The 18,328-nt window shown below is 48.2% G+C and overlaps 1 protein-coding gene across 2 annotated transcripts; it reads right to left on the bottom strand.

Moving 5' to 3' along the window:
* Positions 1-327: 327 nt before the first annotated feature.
* On the bottom strand, positions 328-16,445 carry GATAD1 (GATA zinc finger domain containing 1). Of its 2 annotated transcripts, none has more exons than XM_044293854.1 (7): positions 16,305-16,445; positions 12,173-12,211; positions 9,228-9,446; positions 7,282-7,407; positions 6,303-6,362; positions 4,751-4,934; positions 328-966 (listed from the first exon to the last, which is right to left on the bottom strand). In XM_044293854.1, the coding sequence occupies exons 3-7, from the start codon at positions 9,444-9,446 to the stop codon at positions 776-778; spliced, it is 780 nt and encodes a 259-aa protein (XP_044149789.1). In that variant the 5' UTR covers positions 12,173-12,211; positions 16,305-16,445; the 3' UTR covers positions 328-775. The 2 variants fall into 2 exon arrangements, with proteins under 2 accessions (XP_044149789.1, XP_044149790.1); XM_044293855.1 differs by having other exon boundaries at positions 16,321-16,441.
* Positions 16,446-18,328: the final 1,883 nt, after the last annotated feature.

The following is an 18,328-nucleotide window of genomic DNA, read 5'->3' as shown; positions in this document are numbered from 1 at the left end:
GAAACTCTTTTTGGAGAGACGATTCCTGCCCAGCATAGATTGATGTGTGTGCATGATGAGGTTCTGCAGCAGCTGGAACACAGTACAATTCATAAAAGAGGTTCTTCAGCAGCTGTAGTGAGTATTAAAGAGTACTGTGTCCTATCACTGGTTGTCAGAGGAGATGGAACGTCCGGTCTGAACAGATTCTGTAGGCAGGGAGAAGCGGCGCCTATACAGTTCTGCTAATCTCTCAGGTTCAGATATCATTTCCAGACATGCCCGTCACTGACGTACATTATATCGTGATACACTCGGAGTTTATAAAGCAAACACCTTGCTACGTGATCTCGCTGCAGCTTGTATTTAGTGACAGATTATCAAAATGTACCATGATAAAAAGGTAAAAAGAGAAAATATCAAAAGCCGAGCAGCTGCACCGATCACTCATCAGGACCTTATCCAGAAGTGAGGCTCTGTGCTTCCCGTAGGGCACACCCCAACAATTCACATGCATCTGATCCTCTGTTGCTCCTCACTACAAGTCACTTCTGAAGACTGTGTATTTTTACACCACTGTTTACCCTGTGGCCTGAAGCCCTATAGAGGGCGCTACAGGACTATTGGGGCCATTCCTGCAGCCGAATAGCTCCTGCGCCATGTTGTGACTGGTTTATGGCTTTCGCTCTAATCTACAGAAGCTGGAAGGAGAGTCCTTATTGCGATTCCACAAACCTTCCTGTGTTACATGACCGACCCCGCGTTTATCAGGGTCACCACCAGTGTCCAGACACAATCATAAATGGTTGCCAACAGCATCCTTAATATTGATTGCAGGGGTGGGGCCGACGTGAGTCCAGATATACCCTCTCTCAGGCCGGGAGGGTAGCGTGGGAAACGGCGATGATCGGGACTTGAAGTATTCAGATGGGGCATGGCACACAAAGTCCAAACAGTCCATTTTCCGAGGAAGATCTTCATCTGGACCTAGAGAAATCAAAAAGGAACAAAAACACTGGCGTTGTCACACCATCCAGTCGTATGATTTCAAATATAGGGCAAGAATAATCACGGCATAACCAACGGAGTCAGACGGCAGCAGGAGAGGGGCCGAGCGCTGACCATGTTCTCGTGGGAGTAGATTAGGAGACTTTGATTGGAACACTTAGGCCTCTTTCACACGGGCGTCATATTTTTGGCCCGGATAAGAGGCGTGTGCGTTGCGGGAAAATGCACGATTTTTCGGCGCGAGTGCAAAACATTGTCATGCGTTTTGCACTCGCGTGAGAAAAATCGCGCATGTTTGGTACCCAAACCCGAACTTCTTCACAGAAGTTCAGGCTTGGGATTGATGGAAGCGCTGGAAGGGTTAAAAAAAATAAAAAATAAAAAAAAATGGTTTAACTCACCTTAGTCCACTTGATCGCGGCCCGGCCTGTCCTTTGTTGAATAGGACCTGTGGTGAGCAATAATTACAGGACCTTTGATGACGTCACTCCGGTCATCACATGGTACGTCACATGATCTTTTACCATGGTGACGTACCATGTGATGACCGGAGTGACGTTACAGGAGTGAGGTCCTGTAATTATTGCTCACCACAGGTCCTATTCAACAAAGGACAGATGCCGGGCCGCGACTAAGATGAGTTAAACAATTTTTTATATTTTTTTTAACCCCTCCAGCCCTATTGTACTATGCATTCTGTATTCAGAATGCTATTATTTTCCCTTATAACCATGTTATAAGGGAAAATAATAATGATCGGGTCTCCATCCCGATCGTCTCCTAGCAACCGTGCGTAAAAATCGCATAGCATCTGCACTTGCTTGCGATTTTCACGCACCCCATTCACTTCTATGGGGCCTGCGTCGCGTGAAAATCGGACAATATAGAGCATGCTGAGATTTTCACTCAACGCACAAGTGATGCGTGAAAATCACGGCTCATGTGCACAGCCCCATAGAAATGAATGGGTCAGGATTCAGTGCGGGTGCAATGCGTTCACCTCACGCATCGCACCCGCACGGAATACTCGCCCGTGTGAAAGGGGCCTTAAAGCGACCTTCCATTTCAAGAAAAAAATAAAAATTCTCATTAACTGGAGAACGGACAGAACACTTAGGTCCCTTTCACACGAGCGAGTTTTCCGCACGGGTGCAATGCGTGACGTGAACGCATAGCACCCGCACTGAATCCTGACCCATTCATTTCAATGGGTGTGTGTACATGAGCGTTGTTTTTCACGCATGAGTTCTGCGTTGCGTGAAAATCGCAGCATGTTCTATATTCTGCGTTTTTCACGCAGCCCTGGCCCCATAGAAGTGAATGGGGCTTCAGTGAAAAACGCATTGCATCCGCAAGCAAGTGTGCGGGTGCGATGCGTTTTTCACTGATGGTTGCTAAGAGATGTTGTTTGTAAACATTCCGTTTTTTATCACGCGTGTGAAAAACGCATCAAAACGCATTGCACCCGCGCGGAAAAAACGTAACAACTAAACGCAATCGCAGACAAAACTGACTGAACTTGCTTGCAAAATAGTGCGAGTTTCACTGAACGCACCCTGAACACATCCGGCCCCAATCCGCAACGCCCGTGTGAAACCAGCCTTACCTGGTGTCCTCCTTTGTTATCTGCAGATCCATGAATTCCAGGGCTCCTCTTTTGCCATCCAAGATGGCCGCACCGCTTCTCAGACTGCCTGGTGCACACCTCCTGCTGCCCTTGGATTTGGAAGCGCTGCTCACATGAGCAAGAGCAGAGCTGGAGAAGCAGGAAGAGGTCTGGCCTACCAGGTAGTCTGAGAAGTGGGTCTTCATCCTGGATGGCAGAAGAGGGGCTCAGAGTTAGCAAATCTGGAACTAAAAAGGGGGACACCAGGTAAGTGATCTTTTTGTTCCCCAGTTAATATAAAGTCCCAGCACAACAATATTTAATATGTCATTCCTTCACCCCTAAAAAGAGTTTTTTCCCAGAGGGACAAACTTTTTCTCAAAGTGCTCACAGCGGCAAAAAATAAAAAAAAAATAAAAAAAAAAAAGGAAAGAAAGAAAGCCATTCTCACCTCACCAATCCCCCACTGCTCCTGTTACGAGGGTCTCCGCTTCCTGGTCCCATCTCATCAAAAAGGAAATGCCCACTCAGCAAATTCCACTGTGAAAGTCGCACATTTCTTGTGTGTCGAGACTAGCGGATGACCCAGTGAGCATTCGGAGCAGCAGGGGATCGGCGAGTATCACTTCTGTTATGTGTTTTTATATCCTTTTTAACAGACTCCGAACCTTTTGAGAATTCTCTTCTCTGCTGGACAACCCCGTTAATGACCACCTCATTTATATTTTTTGGTTTTTACCTCTCTGCAGTGCAGCAGCAATAGCTTTTTGACTGATGTTTGATGCCTTGTTCTATACGGGAAAATTGCATTTATTTATTTATTTTACTGCTGTTTTGGGGGGTACATATCCTGTGGTCTGCTTTAACGGTGACAATTTAAGGGTTAAACCACCAGTCCTGGGTATTAGAGCACTCTCTCCATAGAAAAACACTGTGCTGTGTTGCTCTAGGATAAGGCCCCTCACGAGACCGTAAACATGGAGTTCCACATTTCCAGCGTTCATTGTGCAGGACAAATACTGTGACATTAGAAATGTGTGGACCTTTATAGACGCAATGATACCAATTAAGTTAATTTTATTTTTACTTTAATGTTTTTTGGTTTTTTTACATAGTACATGGGGAAAGTTAGGCCCTCTGTAGTGAAGGGAGAGCAGCCGGCATGCATGGCCACCCACCGTTCACCTCTATGGGAGTTTGGAAAACAGCCGAGAGCTGGCCTTTTCCGGCAGTCCCATAGCAGTGACTGGAGAGGTGACTACCTATACGCGGTGTGCTCTCCTTCACTTTATGGGCCTCGTTCTGGTGATAGGAGTGGGTACCAGAGGTGTGACCCAAACCTATCTGACACTGATGGTATAAACTAGCAATAGTCCCAGACGGGTAAACGTGACTGCTGGATCGTATAAAATACCCGAATATTGCAGTGAGGCTCCAGTCACTATGAACTGCGGCATCTAGGGAATTAAATGGCCAGGATCAGAGTTTATGTCAGATCCTTTCCTTTACTTTGCTGGCACGTACTATAAATTGGTTCAATTCCCACAATACAAAATGTATTCTCTATCCACAGAAGTATTTGACTGGTGGGGGCCCCAGTGGTCACACCCCAACAATCATGAAAACGGGGGTCCCGTTCCCCAAAAACTATGGAGGGGAACGTCGAGCATGTGCGCCGTCTCTCTAAAGGGCTACTTGAAACAGAAGTACAGAGCTCAGCTCTCTCTGGCATAAGGCCTCATGCACACGGCCGTTGTTCGGGTCCGCATCCGAGACGCAGTTTTTGCAGCTTGGGGGCGGACCCATTCACTTCAAAGAGGCCGCAAAAGATGCGGACAGCACTCCGTGTGCTGTCTGCATCCGTTTCTCCGTTCCGCGGCCCGCAAAAAAATATATAACATGTCCTATTCTTGTCCGTTTTGCGGACAAGAATAGGCATTTCAACAATGGGCCGCCCGTTCCGTAAATTGCAGAAGGCACGCGGGCGGCTTCCGTTTTTTGCGGACCGCAAAAAAACGGAACGGTCGTGTGCATGAGGCCTAAGGCAGACAGTATGAATAGGTTTAGGGGGCGCAGTAGAAGCCCCCTGAGTATAGTGCAGACACTTCCACTGCTTTGCATGTTTGTCTAAATACACTCCTTTGGTCAGGCACTTACCGACGATGTATGTCGCTGGATCAAAGCGGTCCTTTGGGCTGCAGGCTGTAGGGATGAGCCATGTCAGGGCTGCACTCTTCTCACAGTACTGATCCTGAACAAAGCCCCTGATCTGGGCATAATATATTTTACCGTCATCATCATCCACGACCGAAATCACATCCCCAGTCTGATAATAGAGACCCTGCAGGGAGCAAAGACAAGTCAGGTACTACAGGAAAGCTGGGCTACATTACCTAAAGGGGTGCTCCCACGTGGGATATGACACATCCACAAGTGCACTTAAAGGGGTTGTCTCACGTCAGTAAGTGGCATTTAATACAAGGCACTTACTAATGTATTGTGATTGTCCATGTTGCCTCCTTTGCTGGCTAGATTCATTTTTCCCATTATATTATACACTGCTCGTTTCCATGGTTACAGACCACCCTGCAATCCATTAGCAGTGGTCGTGCTTGCACAATATAGAAAGAAGCACCAGCCTATGTGCACTCCCACGGTCCCGGCCACCAGAGAGGCTGACACTTTTTCCTATATTGTGCAGGCACGACCAGCGCTGATGGATTGCAGGGTGGTCTGTAACCAAGGAAACGAGCAGTGTATAATGTGATGTAAAAATGAATCCAGCCAGCGGAGGAAGCAATATGGATAACAATACGTTAGTAAGTGTCTTGTATTAACTTTCTCTACATGATAAATGCCACTTACTGAAGTGAGACATCCCCTTTAAATTGGCCATTTTCATAACTGCCTCAGAAGTAAATGGAGATCGTCCTCGTGTGGCCGCCTCTCCATTTACGGGACAGATAGATGGGGCCCTATCAGTGGTTAAAAGGGTTGTCAGGATCAGATCCTCACCGTCATAAAGTGATGGCAGATCCTAGCAATAAGACATCGCTTACAAGATGGGAATACAGCGAGAAGGTGACACCTACAGTCAAACACTGTCCTCAGCGGGCAGGACCCGTACCCAGGCACTTTACCAACTGCTATAGCCCATCACTGTCCTCAACGGTGAACCACTGAGGACAGGGATGAGCTGTGGAGGTTACATGACTTATCCAGGCAAGTCACCACCACAAAGAATGGAGGGAGAATCGGAACAGCGCTGGAGAAAAGAGTGAGTATAACAGGTTTTTCTTTTATTTCTTGACTTTTTAGGGCTTGTCCTAGATTTTTAAATATATTGAGCACCCCCCTTTAAATCTTGTACAGGGGTATTCCAACCTTGTAAGTGATGGCTTATTGCTAAGATCTACCATCACTTTATGAACGGTGGGGACGGAGAGGCAGATATTGCTGTTCCTGCATCTGCAAGGCTTTACATAGTGGTCACATAAAGACAAAAAAATAACCGGTAATGTAAAAAAAAAAAGGTTTTGTGGATTGGGGCCGGGAAGGGGTTTACTGCAGCAACTGTATAAGAAGTGGAGAACAGGCTGGGATCCTCAGTATTAAGGTCAGGTTGTGTGGATTTCCACCATGTCCATACATACAATATATAGTGTAATATGTTTTATGTGACTATCACTTACTGCACAGAATGACTTACCTTGTGGAAGATGGAATCAGAAGTCACTATTGTAGACACAGATTCTGGAGCTTTAATAGGCTACAAAAGCAAAAAGTAGAATAAAAATAAAAATAAATCACTAAAATTTCTGCCAATTAATTTTAGAATAGATCTATCATAACGCAGCCTCCAGGGTAATCCACTGATCGCTCCACACAGCTGATTTTGCTGGAGACAGCCAAGCAATTCCTCTACAATGGCCACTAGAGGTGAAATATAGTATTACATGGCAGCTATTCAGATATACTGTGATACAAGGAGGGCTAGAGGCTGCCAGAAGGGCATTGACTCTCTATTTTGGCTCCTACAGGGGGGTCCCATATGGGAACAGCCCTTATATAATGTCCACATGCTCAAATAGGACAGATGGACAGGGGCTGTTTTCGTGAGATAATCCCTTTAAATGACCATGGTCACCCATAACAGGCACTGTCATGTATAAACCAGTATGGTCACTTACTGGCATCAACATGACTAGTAGCCATCAATGCAGATCAACCGATCGCCTAAACTGTCAGAATCACGTGTCATTGCCAGCTTCCCCCAACTGGCTACTGCAAAGAGGACCATGAATCAACAATACCAATATAGATTAATTCTTAAATGTTCACGGTTTTCAAGATCTCTGCTTGCCGTCATTGAATATTAAACTTTACCATTTACTTCCAAGGGGATAACAATAGGTCAGTGATGGCTAACCTCCGGCACTCCAGCTGTGGTGAAACTACGGCTTCCAGCATGCTCCATGTGGAGTTCTGAGAACAGCCAAGCAAGTGTGCATCTTAGGAGTTGTAGTTTCCCCACAGCTGGAGTGCTGGAGGTTAGCGACGACAGGTATAGGAGCATAGCTCGTTACACTAACAGGACAGTTATCAGACGGAGAGGTTAGGGCCGCCATGATGTGGGCTTTCCTGCCTTCCTCTACTACACAAGACTGATAGATATTGTACGTACTTACGTTTTTCAGTTTAAATATATGTCGCCTGCCTTTTCCCTTGGTGGAAACCTTCTTTTCAACCGCTGGGGCAGACTTGTATTTCGTGTTCCTCAGTCTGGCCGATCTCCTGTGGATTTCCTGCTTGGACTATAGTTTTAGAAGAAGAGTTCACAAGAGAGTCATAGGAGCAGAGAAATGGGACCCACAACTATCCGGACCCCCCGAATGACTGATAAACCTCCTGGGATGGCCCACTCCTCGCCTTTTTACAGCAGACGCACTGTGCTTTGCCGTTTCTGCAACGCCCAATCCATTCAAGGGGAGCTATGGAGAGAGTGTTGCACAGTCTGCATGGCTGTTTGCAGAGCTCAGGCCACGTCTGGCGGCCGCATCGAGGGCAGAGGAGAGATGAGGAAAGAGGGAAGCCACCACGAATACTTGTCAAAGGGGTTGTGCACTGCACTTCCAGACAGCTCAGACTGGCGGGACCCCCGTTTCTGATTATACTTGCTTGTTTCCCATCACTGGGTCCCGGCTTGTTCGATCCGCGGCCTCCGCTGCTTGTCCCGCGTCCCTCGTTGTAAACTTCCTGTTTGACTCCACTGCAGCCAATCACAGGCTATTGCTCTTCTTGCATCATGTCAAATGATCACATGACGCCACGGGAGGAGATCAACACTGCGAACAGCGACTGGCCACAGCGGCGTCAAACTGGAAGTTTACATGGAGGGACCCAAGACAAGCAGTGGAGGTTGGGGAGCGAACAAGCTGGGACCCAGAGCTGGGGATCAGGTAAGTATGATCACCAATGCAGGTCCCGCTAGCCTGAGAGGTCTGGAAACTAGCGCAGACCCCTTTAAAGGGGTCACCTACAACTGCAAAACTGAGAGCCTATCCGTAGCTCTGGACCCAGCAGCAGCTGTGCCCAGTATTACAGCTCAGCCCCATTCATTTGAATGGATGAAGCTGTAATATCATGCACTACTGAAAATATGGCGCTGTGCCTGGCAACCGATGAAGGGGCCACAGCTGGACCCCATCAATCTAATGATAAGCCATCACTACTGCAGTACCGGAGAACCCCTTTAACATTTGGATGGCTATTTCTCAGCTGCTGGACTGACAGTATTGATGTCTGAGGTGACAATTACAGTAAAATTCCATATATCCAGCACAAAAACATGACGCCATTATAACCGGCTACGAATTCGAGATGAGTGAATCAATGCGTTTATCACGGTTCTTGAGCGGTAAGGGGCTGTCCTCGCTGCTCAAGGGGCCCCCCTGCTGCTTGATTGACAGGACCGGATATCTCGCCCAGCCCTGAAAATCTCGTGCTTGCACCGCTGCAGTCGGCTGCTGGTAACGGAGCGGCAACTGTGCACGTGTCGAAACATTTCTGGCCACTCGCTGCTCAAAAACTCGTATAAATCGATTTTCTTATCTCTACTGAAGACCCATTGCCTGCCATTGACCCACCGAAGAGGGCCACGCGGTAAGTAGACACATGGATGTGTATGGTTGTTTTAGTCTGATAGTCTGTCCCAAGGATGCCGGATTATGAGAATTTTACTGCAATGAGTGCAATTATGTCCAGTAGTTCAGCGACAAAGGAATACCCCTAGTGAAAAGTACCCAGATGCCCATTCACCCCATCCCACTGCTGGGCAACCTAAAGGGGATGATAAAGGGCTTGTACAGGTTTAGACAAACACTGTCACTGCCACCCAAAAACTGCGGCACAATTATGCACAGGTTATGTATGGTAATGCAGCTCAGCTGTAATACCAGACACAGCACATGGACAGCGGTGGCACTGTTTATGGAAGACAGCGGTGGCACTGTTTATGGAAGACAGCGGTGGCACTGTTTATGGAAGACAGCGGACATGTTTTTCTGATCATGGACAGCCCCCGTAATACAAACTTTGGTAACGTACACCAACGAGAAGAACACTCATCCCTTACCTGTTTGGTGCTGCCTCCATTACTCTGCTGGGCAGTCGAAGTACTGGCGAAACTTGTGCCGGTGCTGCTTGCCGTGGTGCTGCCGGTGTAGTTACCACCCCCGGAGCTGCCTTTCCCGGTGCAGCTGTGGCAGAGGATCTCTCCCTGGCTTCCTTTCTTCCACATGGATGAGGAGGTGGTTTTGCACATGGTGCATGTTGGCTTCAGTCCAAGGGGCATCTACAAAGGATTGGCACAATACCAACAGTGACTATGTACACATAGTATATACCTCCGCAGAAACCATGACCGTCTCCCCACTTCACGTACTGTGCTGGCGGTGGTACTGCAGGTTTAATGGGGTTGTCTGAGACGTTAGGGAAGGACCAAGAATGGTGTCAAAATAAAAAAGAATGGTTCAATCAATGGCCTCAGCCGTGAGGTGTGTAGGAACGGGTGTGACCACCCCAGCAGTTACATGCCATTCCTGCACACATCACTGCGGAATAGTTTTTTTGAGTCCTTGCACGGCTACCCCAACATTCTTTAGGTTTCGAACAACGCCTTTAGGCTGAGTTCACACAGGCGTGTCCGGATAAGGTCCGGATGCGTTGCAGCAAACCCGAGTGAGTAGGTACCCAATTGCAGTCAGTTTTGACTGTGATTGCGTTCCGCTGTTCAGTTTTTATCGCGCGAGTGCAATGCGTTTTGCACGCGCGTGATAAAAAAAAACTGACTGTGGTACCCAAACCCGAACTTCTTCACTGAACTTCAGGTTTGGTGTTGTGTAGATGTTATTATTTTCCCTTATAACATGGTTATAAGGGAAAATAATAGCATTCTTTAATACAGAATGCTTAGTAGGTGGTCAATTGAGGGTTAAAAAATAAATAATTAACTCACCTTCTCCTCTTGATCGCGTAGCTGCCGGTCTCTTCTTACTTCTTTAATCATGAGCTGCCGGCTAAAGGACCTGTGGTGACGTCAGATCACATGGTCCAATCACATGGTCCATCACCATGGTAAAAGATCATGTGACCAACCATTTGATGACCGGAGTGACGTCACCACAGGTCTTTTTCCTGCACATAGCAAAAAAGAAGACAGAAGAGAAGCTGGGCTGCGCGATCAAGTGGATTAAGGTGAGTTTAATTTTTTTTTAACCCCTCCAGCCCTATTGTACTATGCAGTCTGTATTCAGAATGCTATTATTTTCCCTTATAACCATGTTATAAGGGAAAATAATAATGATCGGATCTCCACCCCGATCGTCTCCTAGCAACCGTGTGTGAAAATCCGCGATTTTCACGCAGCCCCATTCACTTCTATGGGGCCTGCGTAAAAACACACAATATAGAGCTTGCTGCGATTTTCACGCAACGCACAAGTGATGCGTGAAAATCACCGCTCATGTGAACAGCCCCATAGAAATGAATGGGTCCTGATTCAGTGCGGGTGCAATGCGTTCACCTCCCGCATTGCACCCGCGCGGAATACTCGCCCGTGTGAACTCAGCCTTAAGAGGTGTTCCTATAAACAAAATCCATGTAACAGGTTATCATTATATGACAGCTGGAGGGTGACCACTGGGACCCCCACAATTCACAAGATATGGGTCCTGGAGTCTAGGCGGACATTATACCTACTGGGGGCACTACAGTTGGCATTAAACCTACTGGGAGTACTATAGGGGGAAATTATAACTATTAGGGGCACTACAGGGGAAAATTATAACTACCAGGGGCTATGGATCGACTGATATTGATTTTTTTAGAGCCGATATCGATAATCTGCAAAACTTTCAGGCCGATAGCCGATAATTTATACCGATATTCTGTGCATTTTCATTTTTGAAAAAAAATAAAAATTCCTACACAAATCTGCTAAAAATGAACATGTTTATTGTTAACGTGTAACTTTTTGTTTTGTAAATCTTTTTCATTTGGACGTAATATTTTGGTGTTTGTGTTTTTTTGTTTTTTTTTTTACTAACTTTTACCCCCCTTAGGGGCTAGAACCCTTGTCCTATTCACCCTGATAGAACTCTGTTAGGGCAAATAGGATTTCACACTCTCCCTGCTGCCCCGTGCATAGTGCACACAGCAGCAGGGAGGTTACCATGGCAGCCAGGGCTTCAATAGCCTCCTGGCTGCCATGGTAACTGATCGGAGCCCCAGGATTACACAGCTGGGGCTCCGATCAGAGTCTGCCACTGCCACCAATGAGGAGGTGGGGACCCTGTGGCCACTGCCACCAATGATTAATACTGGGGGGCTTGGGTGGGGGGGCGTATTGCGCCACCAATGAAGATAACTCGCCCATTAATTCATATACAGGAGGCGGGTGCTGGCTGCAGAATCATATAGCCGCACCCGACCTCTATGAGCGGTAGCTGCGATCCACGGCAGTTAACCCCTGCCGCACCTGAGGGGTTAACGGCCGCGGATGGCAGCTACTTGTCATAGAGGTCGGGAGACGGCTATATGATTCTGCAGCCAGCACCTGCCTCCTGTTGAATTTGAATGAATGAGTTAACATCATTGGTGGCGCAGTGGCCACAGCCCCTCCCCTCCTCCTCTCTCCTCTCATTGCTGGCAGCAGCGGCACAGGGGGGAGGGAGACACTGCTTCCTTCTCCCCTGTGCTGCTGAGGGAACACGGAGAGCGCTGACAGCAGCGCGATCCTTGTCCCCGATTCGGTATCGGCATATCGGCAAAATAGATGCCGATAACATTAAAAATCCTGAATATCGGCCGATAATATCGGTAAAACCGATAATCGGTCGATCTCTACCAGGGGCACTACAGGAGGCATTATAACTACTAGGGGCACAGCCGCGATCAGTACTATTCGCTACAGGGTATATGGGACATGTGGCTCTATACACCTGATATCTATAAAACACCAAACCTGACTGATGTGACGATATTCACTATCGTGGGAAGATGGGGATTTTAGGAACTTACCTTTTGCAAATTGTCAATGTTCGTTCATCTACATATCACCTAGAAGACAAAACAACCAAATGTTAAAGGGGTTGTAAGATGACAAGACCCCTTACCATGAACCTTCATAGGGAACATAAACATACAGAGGGAAGGGGTCCCATTTGGGGGGATAGTTTGGCGATAATATAATGCCAGAAGAGTCTAGTGCAGTGATCCCTAACCCATGGATCACAAGTTAGAATATAGGCCCATACTGAGAATCTGAAGATTCCCGCTGGGCTGCGCTGCTGCTGTGGTGGCCCCAACAGTATAATGGCCCCCATGTGGCGCCTGTCTCACAATGAACCGATTCCTTATTATTTGGAGCCGTTTTCTATTGTCTCCTGATGGTTCTATGGCTTCTACAATTTCTTCAGTTAAAGGCGATCTCCGGGCATTTAATATTGATGACCTATTCTCAGGATAGGTAATCAATATCAGATCGGCGGGGGTCCGACACCCGGCACCTCTGCCGATCAGCTGTATGAAGGGAAGGTGCACACAGTGCGCATGTGCGGTCTCCCTTCTCTCTTCCTGCTCACCATAGACATAGCAGCAGCGAGCAGGAAGAGAGACAGGAGACGGCACGCACTGTGTGCACCTTCCCTTCATAAAAGCTGATTGGCAGAGGTGCCGGAGACCATGGGACATTAAAGAGCAGTACCATGGGGAGGAAACAAGAACAGAACGAAGCCAAGGCCACGCACAGAAATGCGGGGGAAGGACACACCAGGAACCCTGAAAAGGGACAGGAAAAACCATTCCCCGGAAGGCCAGCCAGAGAGCGGCTGAAGACGCAGAGGTTCCGGCTGGGCAGAAGAAAGAACAGCCCAGGGAATATAAGTCACGGCTTAGGAGACTTCAGAAGAAGTGGAGAGCACACAGAATAGCCACAAGGTGGACAAGAATGAAGACAAGACAGTCACCAGAAGCAACGGAGCGATTGCAGAAGATACAGGAGAGAAATACGTAGCCTGGATCCAGACGTCTGCTGAGGAGTGCTGCCCAAGGATCAAAACCCCAGGGGGAAAAACAAAACAAAAAACACTCAGTGGAATACTGATTGGAAGAGGACGAACTGAAAATGGCATCTGGATATCAAGGGCCAAAGAACTGCAGATGTGACAAAACTTGCCCCCCTTGGGGGACGAAGTAGGGATGCCCGAAGGCAAAGGCCCCACACACCATACCAGACTGCCAGAACACTCCAGCGGGACCATGACGAACAAGTCAGGGCAAGAGAACCTGGAATCCAAACTAAGACTACCTGAGGAAGGGGGTAGTGTGAAGCAGTCACAGTATCCAGCAGTAGGGCCAAAATACCACCTATGACGGGCGATTGTAGGTACCGTGTCTAGCCAATAGGTCACCCATGGAACGGGATGCCGTGCAACAAGGAAGAAATGAGAGTAGTCGCGGTAGACAATGCTGAAGCAATTACTCTACCCAAGAAAGGAGGATAATGTAATAGGAGGAACAGTTTCCAGTGGTAGTAGAATTACTCCGCTGACGGAAAGAGGGGAACCGAAAAGATGTACAGGGTTCACTGGTTGTGCAAAACTTTGGCAGACCTGCAAAAAAATGTCTGCCTCCTACAGACACTAAGCTAAAACTGATTAGCTCAGTGTCTGCAGGAGGGGTATAGCTGAGAGGAGGAGCTAGCACTTTTTTTTTGCTTAGTGTCGCCTTCTAGTGGCAGCAGCTATAACCGTGGCCTTCTGTGTCCCCCAATGATACGAGTGAGAAAAGGAATGATTTGGGCCCCGACCAGGCCAGTTATGTCATGTGTCGGATCCTTACAACTTTAGGATGGTAAGGACATTACAGACTTTCTTCTACAGGTGAGTTCTGTGTAAATAGACCCCAATATAACCATCACAACCGATACAGTCAAGTCAATAAACAAATAGGAGGGTAACAAATAAAATAAACCGCAGCACAGATCCATAATAAAGCCTGCCCCAAGATAGAAACAACGCCCTGCCAGCACAGCAAAGAACAGTGAGGAAAATATTACTATCACAAGCAAGAAATAATAAAATGCTAGTTATGTGGGTGGCACTGTCAGGGAGACCCTGTGGGTGGCACTGTCAGGGAGACCCTGTGGGTGGCACTGTCAGGGAGACCCTGTGGGTGGCACTGTCAGGGAGACCCTGTGGGTGGCACTGTCAGGGAGACCCTGTGGGTGGCACTGTCAGGGAGACCCTGTGGGTGGCACTGTTATAGGGGCTCAGTATAAGTTATAGGGATCATGCAAACTACTGTGATCGGCCCAGGAATCCATGTCTCAGTCCACGTGTCAGCCACAATTTCCAGGCCAACCTCGGCTCCCCGACCAGATAAGAGACTGGCTGTATCATACATTACTGTCATATCTTCAGTCAGGAGAGTGCGGTCAGCCTGAGAGATGCGGCGACACGCGGACCGTGTTTCCCAGGCTGATCATGGTCTTATCACACATGATGGTCCAAGATAAACCCTTCAGCAGTCAGGACCAAAAAAGATAGGCTTAGGCCGCATGCACAGGACCGTATCCGTTCTGCCTTCTCCAAGTAGCAGATCTGCTCAATAAGGATACTGCCTGTGTGAGATGTGCCATTGAGTTCTATGGGTTTTAGATCTGCATTATGAGGACCAGAATAAGACGTTCTATCTTGTGCTGTCCTGATATACGGCTGTGGGAAGCACAGTGTCAGCTCTGCAAAAACAAAAAGAACATGTCCTATTCTGGTCCTCATAATGCAGACCTGAAGTCCATAGAAACGCATGTGAGGGCAGAGCCTGTTGAAGGTCAGTGATGGGATTAGATACACAGCTCAGCAGGCTGTATCACACAGGATAGGATTAGATACGCATGTGAGGGCAGAGCCTGTGGAAGGTCAGTGATGGGATTAGATACACCGCTCAGCAGGCTGTATCACACAGGATAGGATTAGATACACATGAGGGCAGAGCCTATGGGCGGTCAGTGATGGGATTAGATACACAGGTCAGCAGGCTGCATCACACAGGATAGGATTAGATACACGTGAGGGCAGAGCCTGTGGACGGTCAGTGATGGGATTAGATACACAGCTCAGCAGGCTGTATCACACAGGATAGGATTAGATACACATGTGAGGGCAGAGCCTGTGGACGGTCAGTGATGGGATTAGATACACAGCTCAGCAGGCTGCATCACACAGGATAGGATTAGATACACATGTGAGGGCAAAGCCTGTGGACGGTCAGTGATGGGATTAGATACACAGCTCGGCAGGCTGTATCACACAGGATAGGATTAGATACACATGTGAGGGCAAAGCCTGCGGACGGTCAGTGATGTTGATTAGATACACAGCTCAGCAGGCTGTATCACACAGGATAGGATTAGATACACATGAGGGCAGAGCCTATGGACGGTCAGTGATGGGATTTAGACACTGAGTGAGAAGGAGATTCATGTCTGTGTGCAGATAGACACAGGAGTTATATGGAGTAGCTGCTGCAGACAGAGCAGTGGGGGGCGTGGCCAGCCTGTGACATCACTGTGCAGTGCAGCCGGGATTGTGTATCAATAAAGTTATGTATTCAACAAAACAAGAAGGGGAGAAAGTAACCAGATCTGCCAGGATAATGTGATGTCTTCCAGGGGGAAGGAAAGCTCAGACATGGAAACAGGTATTGGGGGCCTATGTAGGCATGATGAGGGGTGTTAGGAGCACATAAAAAGAATTTAGATATTGGGAGCGGAGAAAGCCTCCTCCTGGCAGAGACCGGAAACGTCACCGGATCTGCTGAAAAAGCCGATTCAGTGCAGGGCAAGCATCGGATAGAGGGGCTGAGTGGGGGATGTATGCAGTGACTCCACCAGCAGAATTGTGAGCGCAGCTCTGGAGTATAAGGGGACCTGCAGTAAATCTGCACCCAGTACCAGCAAAGTGGATGAGAGGTTAAAAGATCTGACCCCTGGAATGCAGCGGCCGCACAGCATGATGGCAGCTCTAGCAACCTCTCCATGAAGGATCTCCCAGGGAGCGGGCATGCTGCTGCCCTGACCAGTCCCATCTCCTTCCTCTACACAACCCCCGCTAAGAACTACATGTCCCAGCATGCCTCATTTTAAACGCACCTCAGGGCGGACAGACCTGCAATCCCCGGGGGTCGGTTACGGATTCCTCTCAGTCCACCAGGAGGAGCGGCACCGCCGTAAACACAACACGGCCTCCGTAGTCTGAGCGCACGGCGAGTACATCCGGGTCACGGAGCTCCTCGTAAGCTGATTTGCCAGCATTGCGATGACGTAATACGCGAGCAACCAGTCAGCGTAGAGGATGGAATGGTCGGAAACGGATACCTCATTATTATGCGACCTGTTGATTTAAAGGGACCGCTCCACATTCTATAAAGCTGACGACACGTCATTTGTATGCGACCTCTTGAGTTAAAGGGACCGCTCCACATTCTGAAAAGCTGATAACAGGTCATTTTAATGCGACCTGTTGATTTAAAGGGACCTCTCCATATACCGCAAAGTTGATTGTAGCAGAGCGCTGACAGCCAACAGGGTGGCATTTGCGCCATATCATCATGGCAAGTCACACTGTTCAGTACCCCCATTTTTTGGAGGATGTCTTTCCACATATTCATTACATTAGGGTGGATATGACCGCCCTGTGGATCCCAAGGTGTGGCCGCAGTAAAGTAATTTGAATCCTTTCGGAATGTGGAAGAGGTTTGTCCAACGTGGTGCAAAGGAAAGAGAAGCAGTCTCCCGTGGCAACCAATCAGATCGCTGCCTTCATTTTCCAAAGGAACTCTGGAAACATGATAGGTGGATTCTGGTTGCTATGGGCAACTGCTCCACTTTTGCGCCAGTTTTGATAAATCCTTCCCTGGGTTGGACTTGGACCCCTCTAATTCTGCAGTATCGACAGTAAAAATAGCGCAGTAAATAAAATAAATGTAAAAAATCAGTCACAGCAATGAAAGTACACGGCCGGGTACAGACTCTACGGGGGGAGGTTATCAATGTGGACAACTGTTTTCTGGAGCACAAAAGTTACACATTTTCGCACAAGCTTCATTTTGCTGAAGAATGTGACTTTTTTTTAGATTGGCTGCCGCCGCAGGTCTGAGTGTAAATGTATTGTCCTTTACAATAGACAATATTACAGCTGATACGGGCTCCGGGTTCTTGGGGAGAGAGCGCCTTAGTCGGCGTGAGGAGACTTATAGTCCATACACGCTCCTCTGGAATTCTGGGAAGATGCAAATGAGCTCCTAACAAGCTCTGCCTCTAATGCCCCCAAATTCTGACTTGGACCTCTCACCCAGTTAAAGGGGTTGTCCGAGACTAAAAAATGTCCCCCATAAGCCCGAGCCCCTCACACTGAATCTACTTACCTGGCTCCCCGCATTGCTCCTGGTCCCCACACCACCGCTGCTGCTTTTCCCCTTGTGCGGATGAAAACATCCGGTATTGCGGGGGAGCAGCCAATGACGAGCCTCCCTAGTGTCACCCACGATGCTAGGAAATCCCCCCCCCCCCCAACACCAGATGTTTTCATCCGCACACAGGGAGAAGCAGCTGCGGCGGTGCAGGGATCAGGAGGGGCGCAGGGAGTGGGAAGCCAGGTAAGTAGAAATAGTGTGAGGGGCCCGGGCATATGGGGGACATCTTTTAGTCTTGGATTGCCCCTCATCAGTGCAGAGCTTAAAGGGGTTATCACGCCAGAACAGCTGTCTGCAGATAATGTGCTGACTTATTTAGTATCCGAGTCATGTCTCAGGCCTGTTTATAGGGTAGGTAGAACATTGACTTATATAGCAGGCATGCTCAACCTGCGGCCCTCCAGCTTTTGCAAAACAACAACTCCCATCATTCCCGGACAGCCTACAGCTATCAGCCTACAGAAGGGCATGGTGGGAGTTGTAGTTTTACAACAGCTGGGGGGCCGCAGGTTGAGCATCCCTGATTTATAGGATAGCTGCCTTACATCTGGTGGCATTAGAGGCAGAGCTTGTTAGGAGCTCATTTGCATCCCTTTCTACCCAGAATTCCAGAAGAGCAGGTAATACCTATAAGTCTCCTCACGCCAATTGAGGTGCTCTCTCCCCATGGAGAGATAGTACCGCCCAACTACCATATGCACA

The sequence above is a fragment of the Bufo gargarizans genome, chromosome 5, assembly GCF_014858855.1.
Source record: "Bufo gargarizans isolate SCDJY-AF-19 chromosome 5, ASM1485885v1, whole genome shotgun sequence".
NCBI classification, from domain to species: domain Eukaryota; kingdom Metazoa; phylum Chordata; class Amphibia; order Anura; family Bufonidae; genus Bufo; species Bufo gargarizans.
Note: the sequence above shows the minus strand (reverse complement) of the source record. Positions and strands in the feature narration are given on the sequence as shown.

Bases quoted from the DNA above. Each gene is read 5' to 3' on its own strand.
- GATAD1 (XM_044293854.1), bottom strand. From the start codon at position 9,446: ATGCCCCTTGGACTGAAGCCAACATGCACCATGTGCAAAACCACCTCC. The intron at 7,408-9,227 runs GTAAGGGATGAG...CTAAAACTATAG, and splicing joins ATGGAGGCAGCACCAAACAG to TCCAAGCAGGAAATCCACAG. The intron at 4,935-6,302 runs GTAAGTCATTCT...TGCTCCCTGCAG, and splicing joins CTGATTCCATCTTCCACAAG to GGTCTCTATTATCAGACTGG.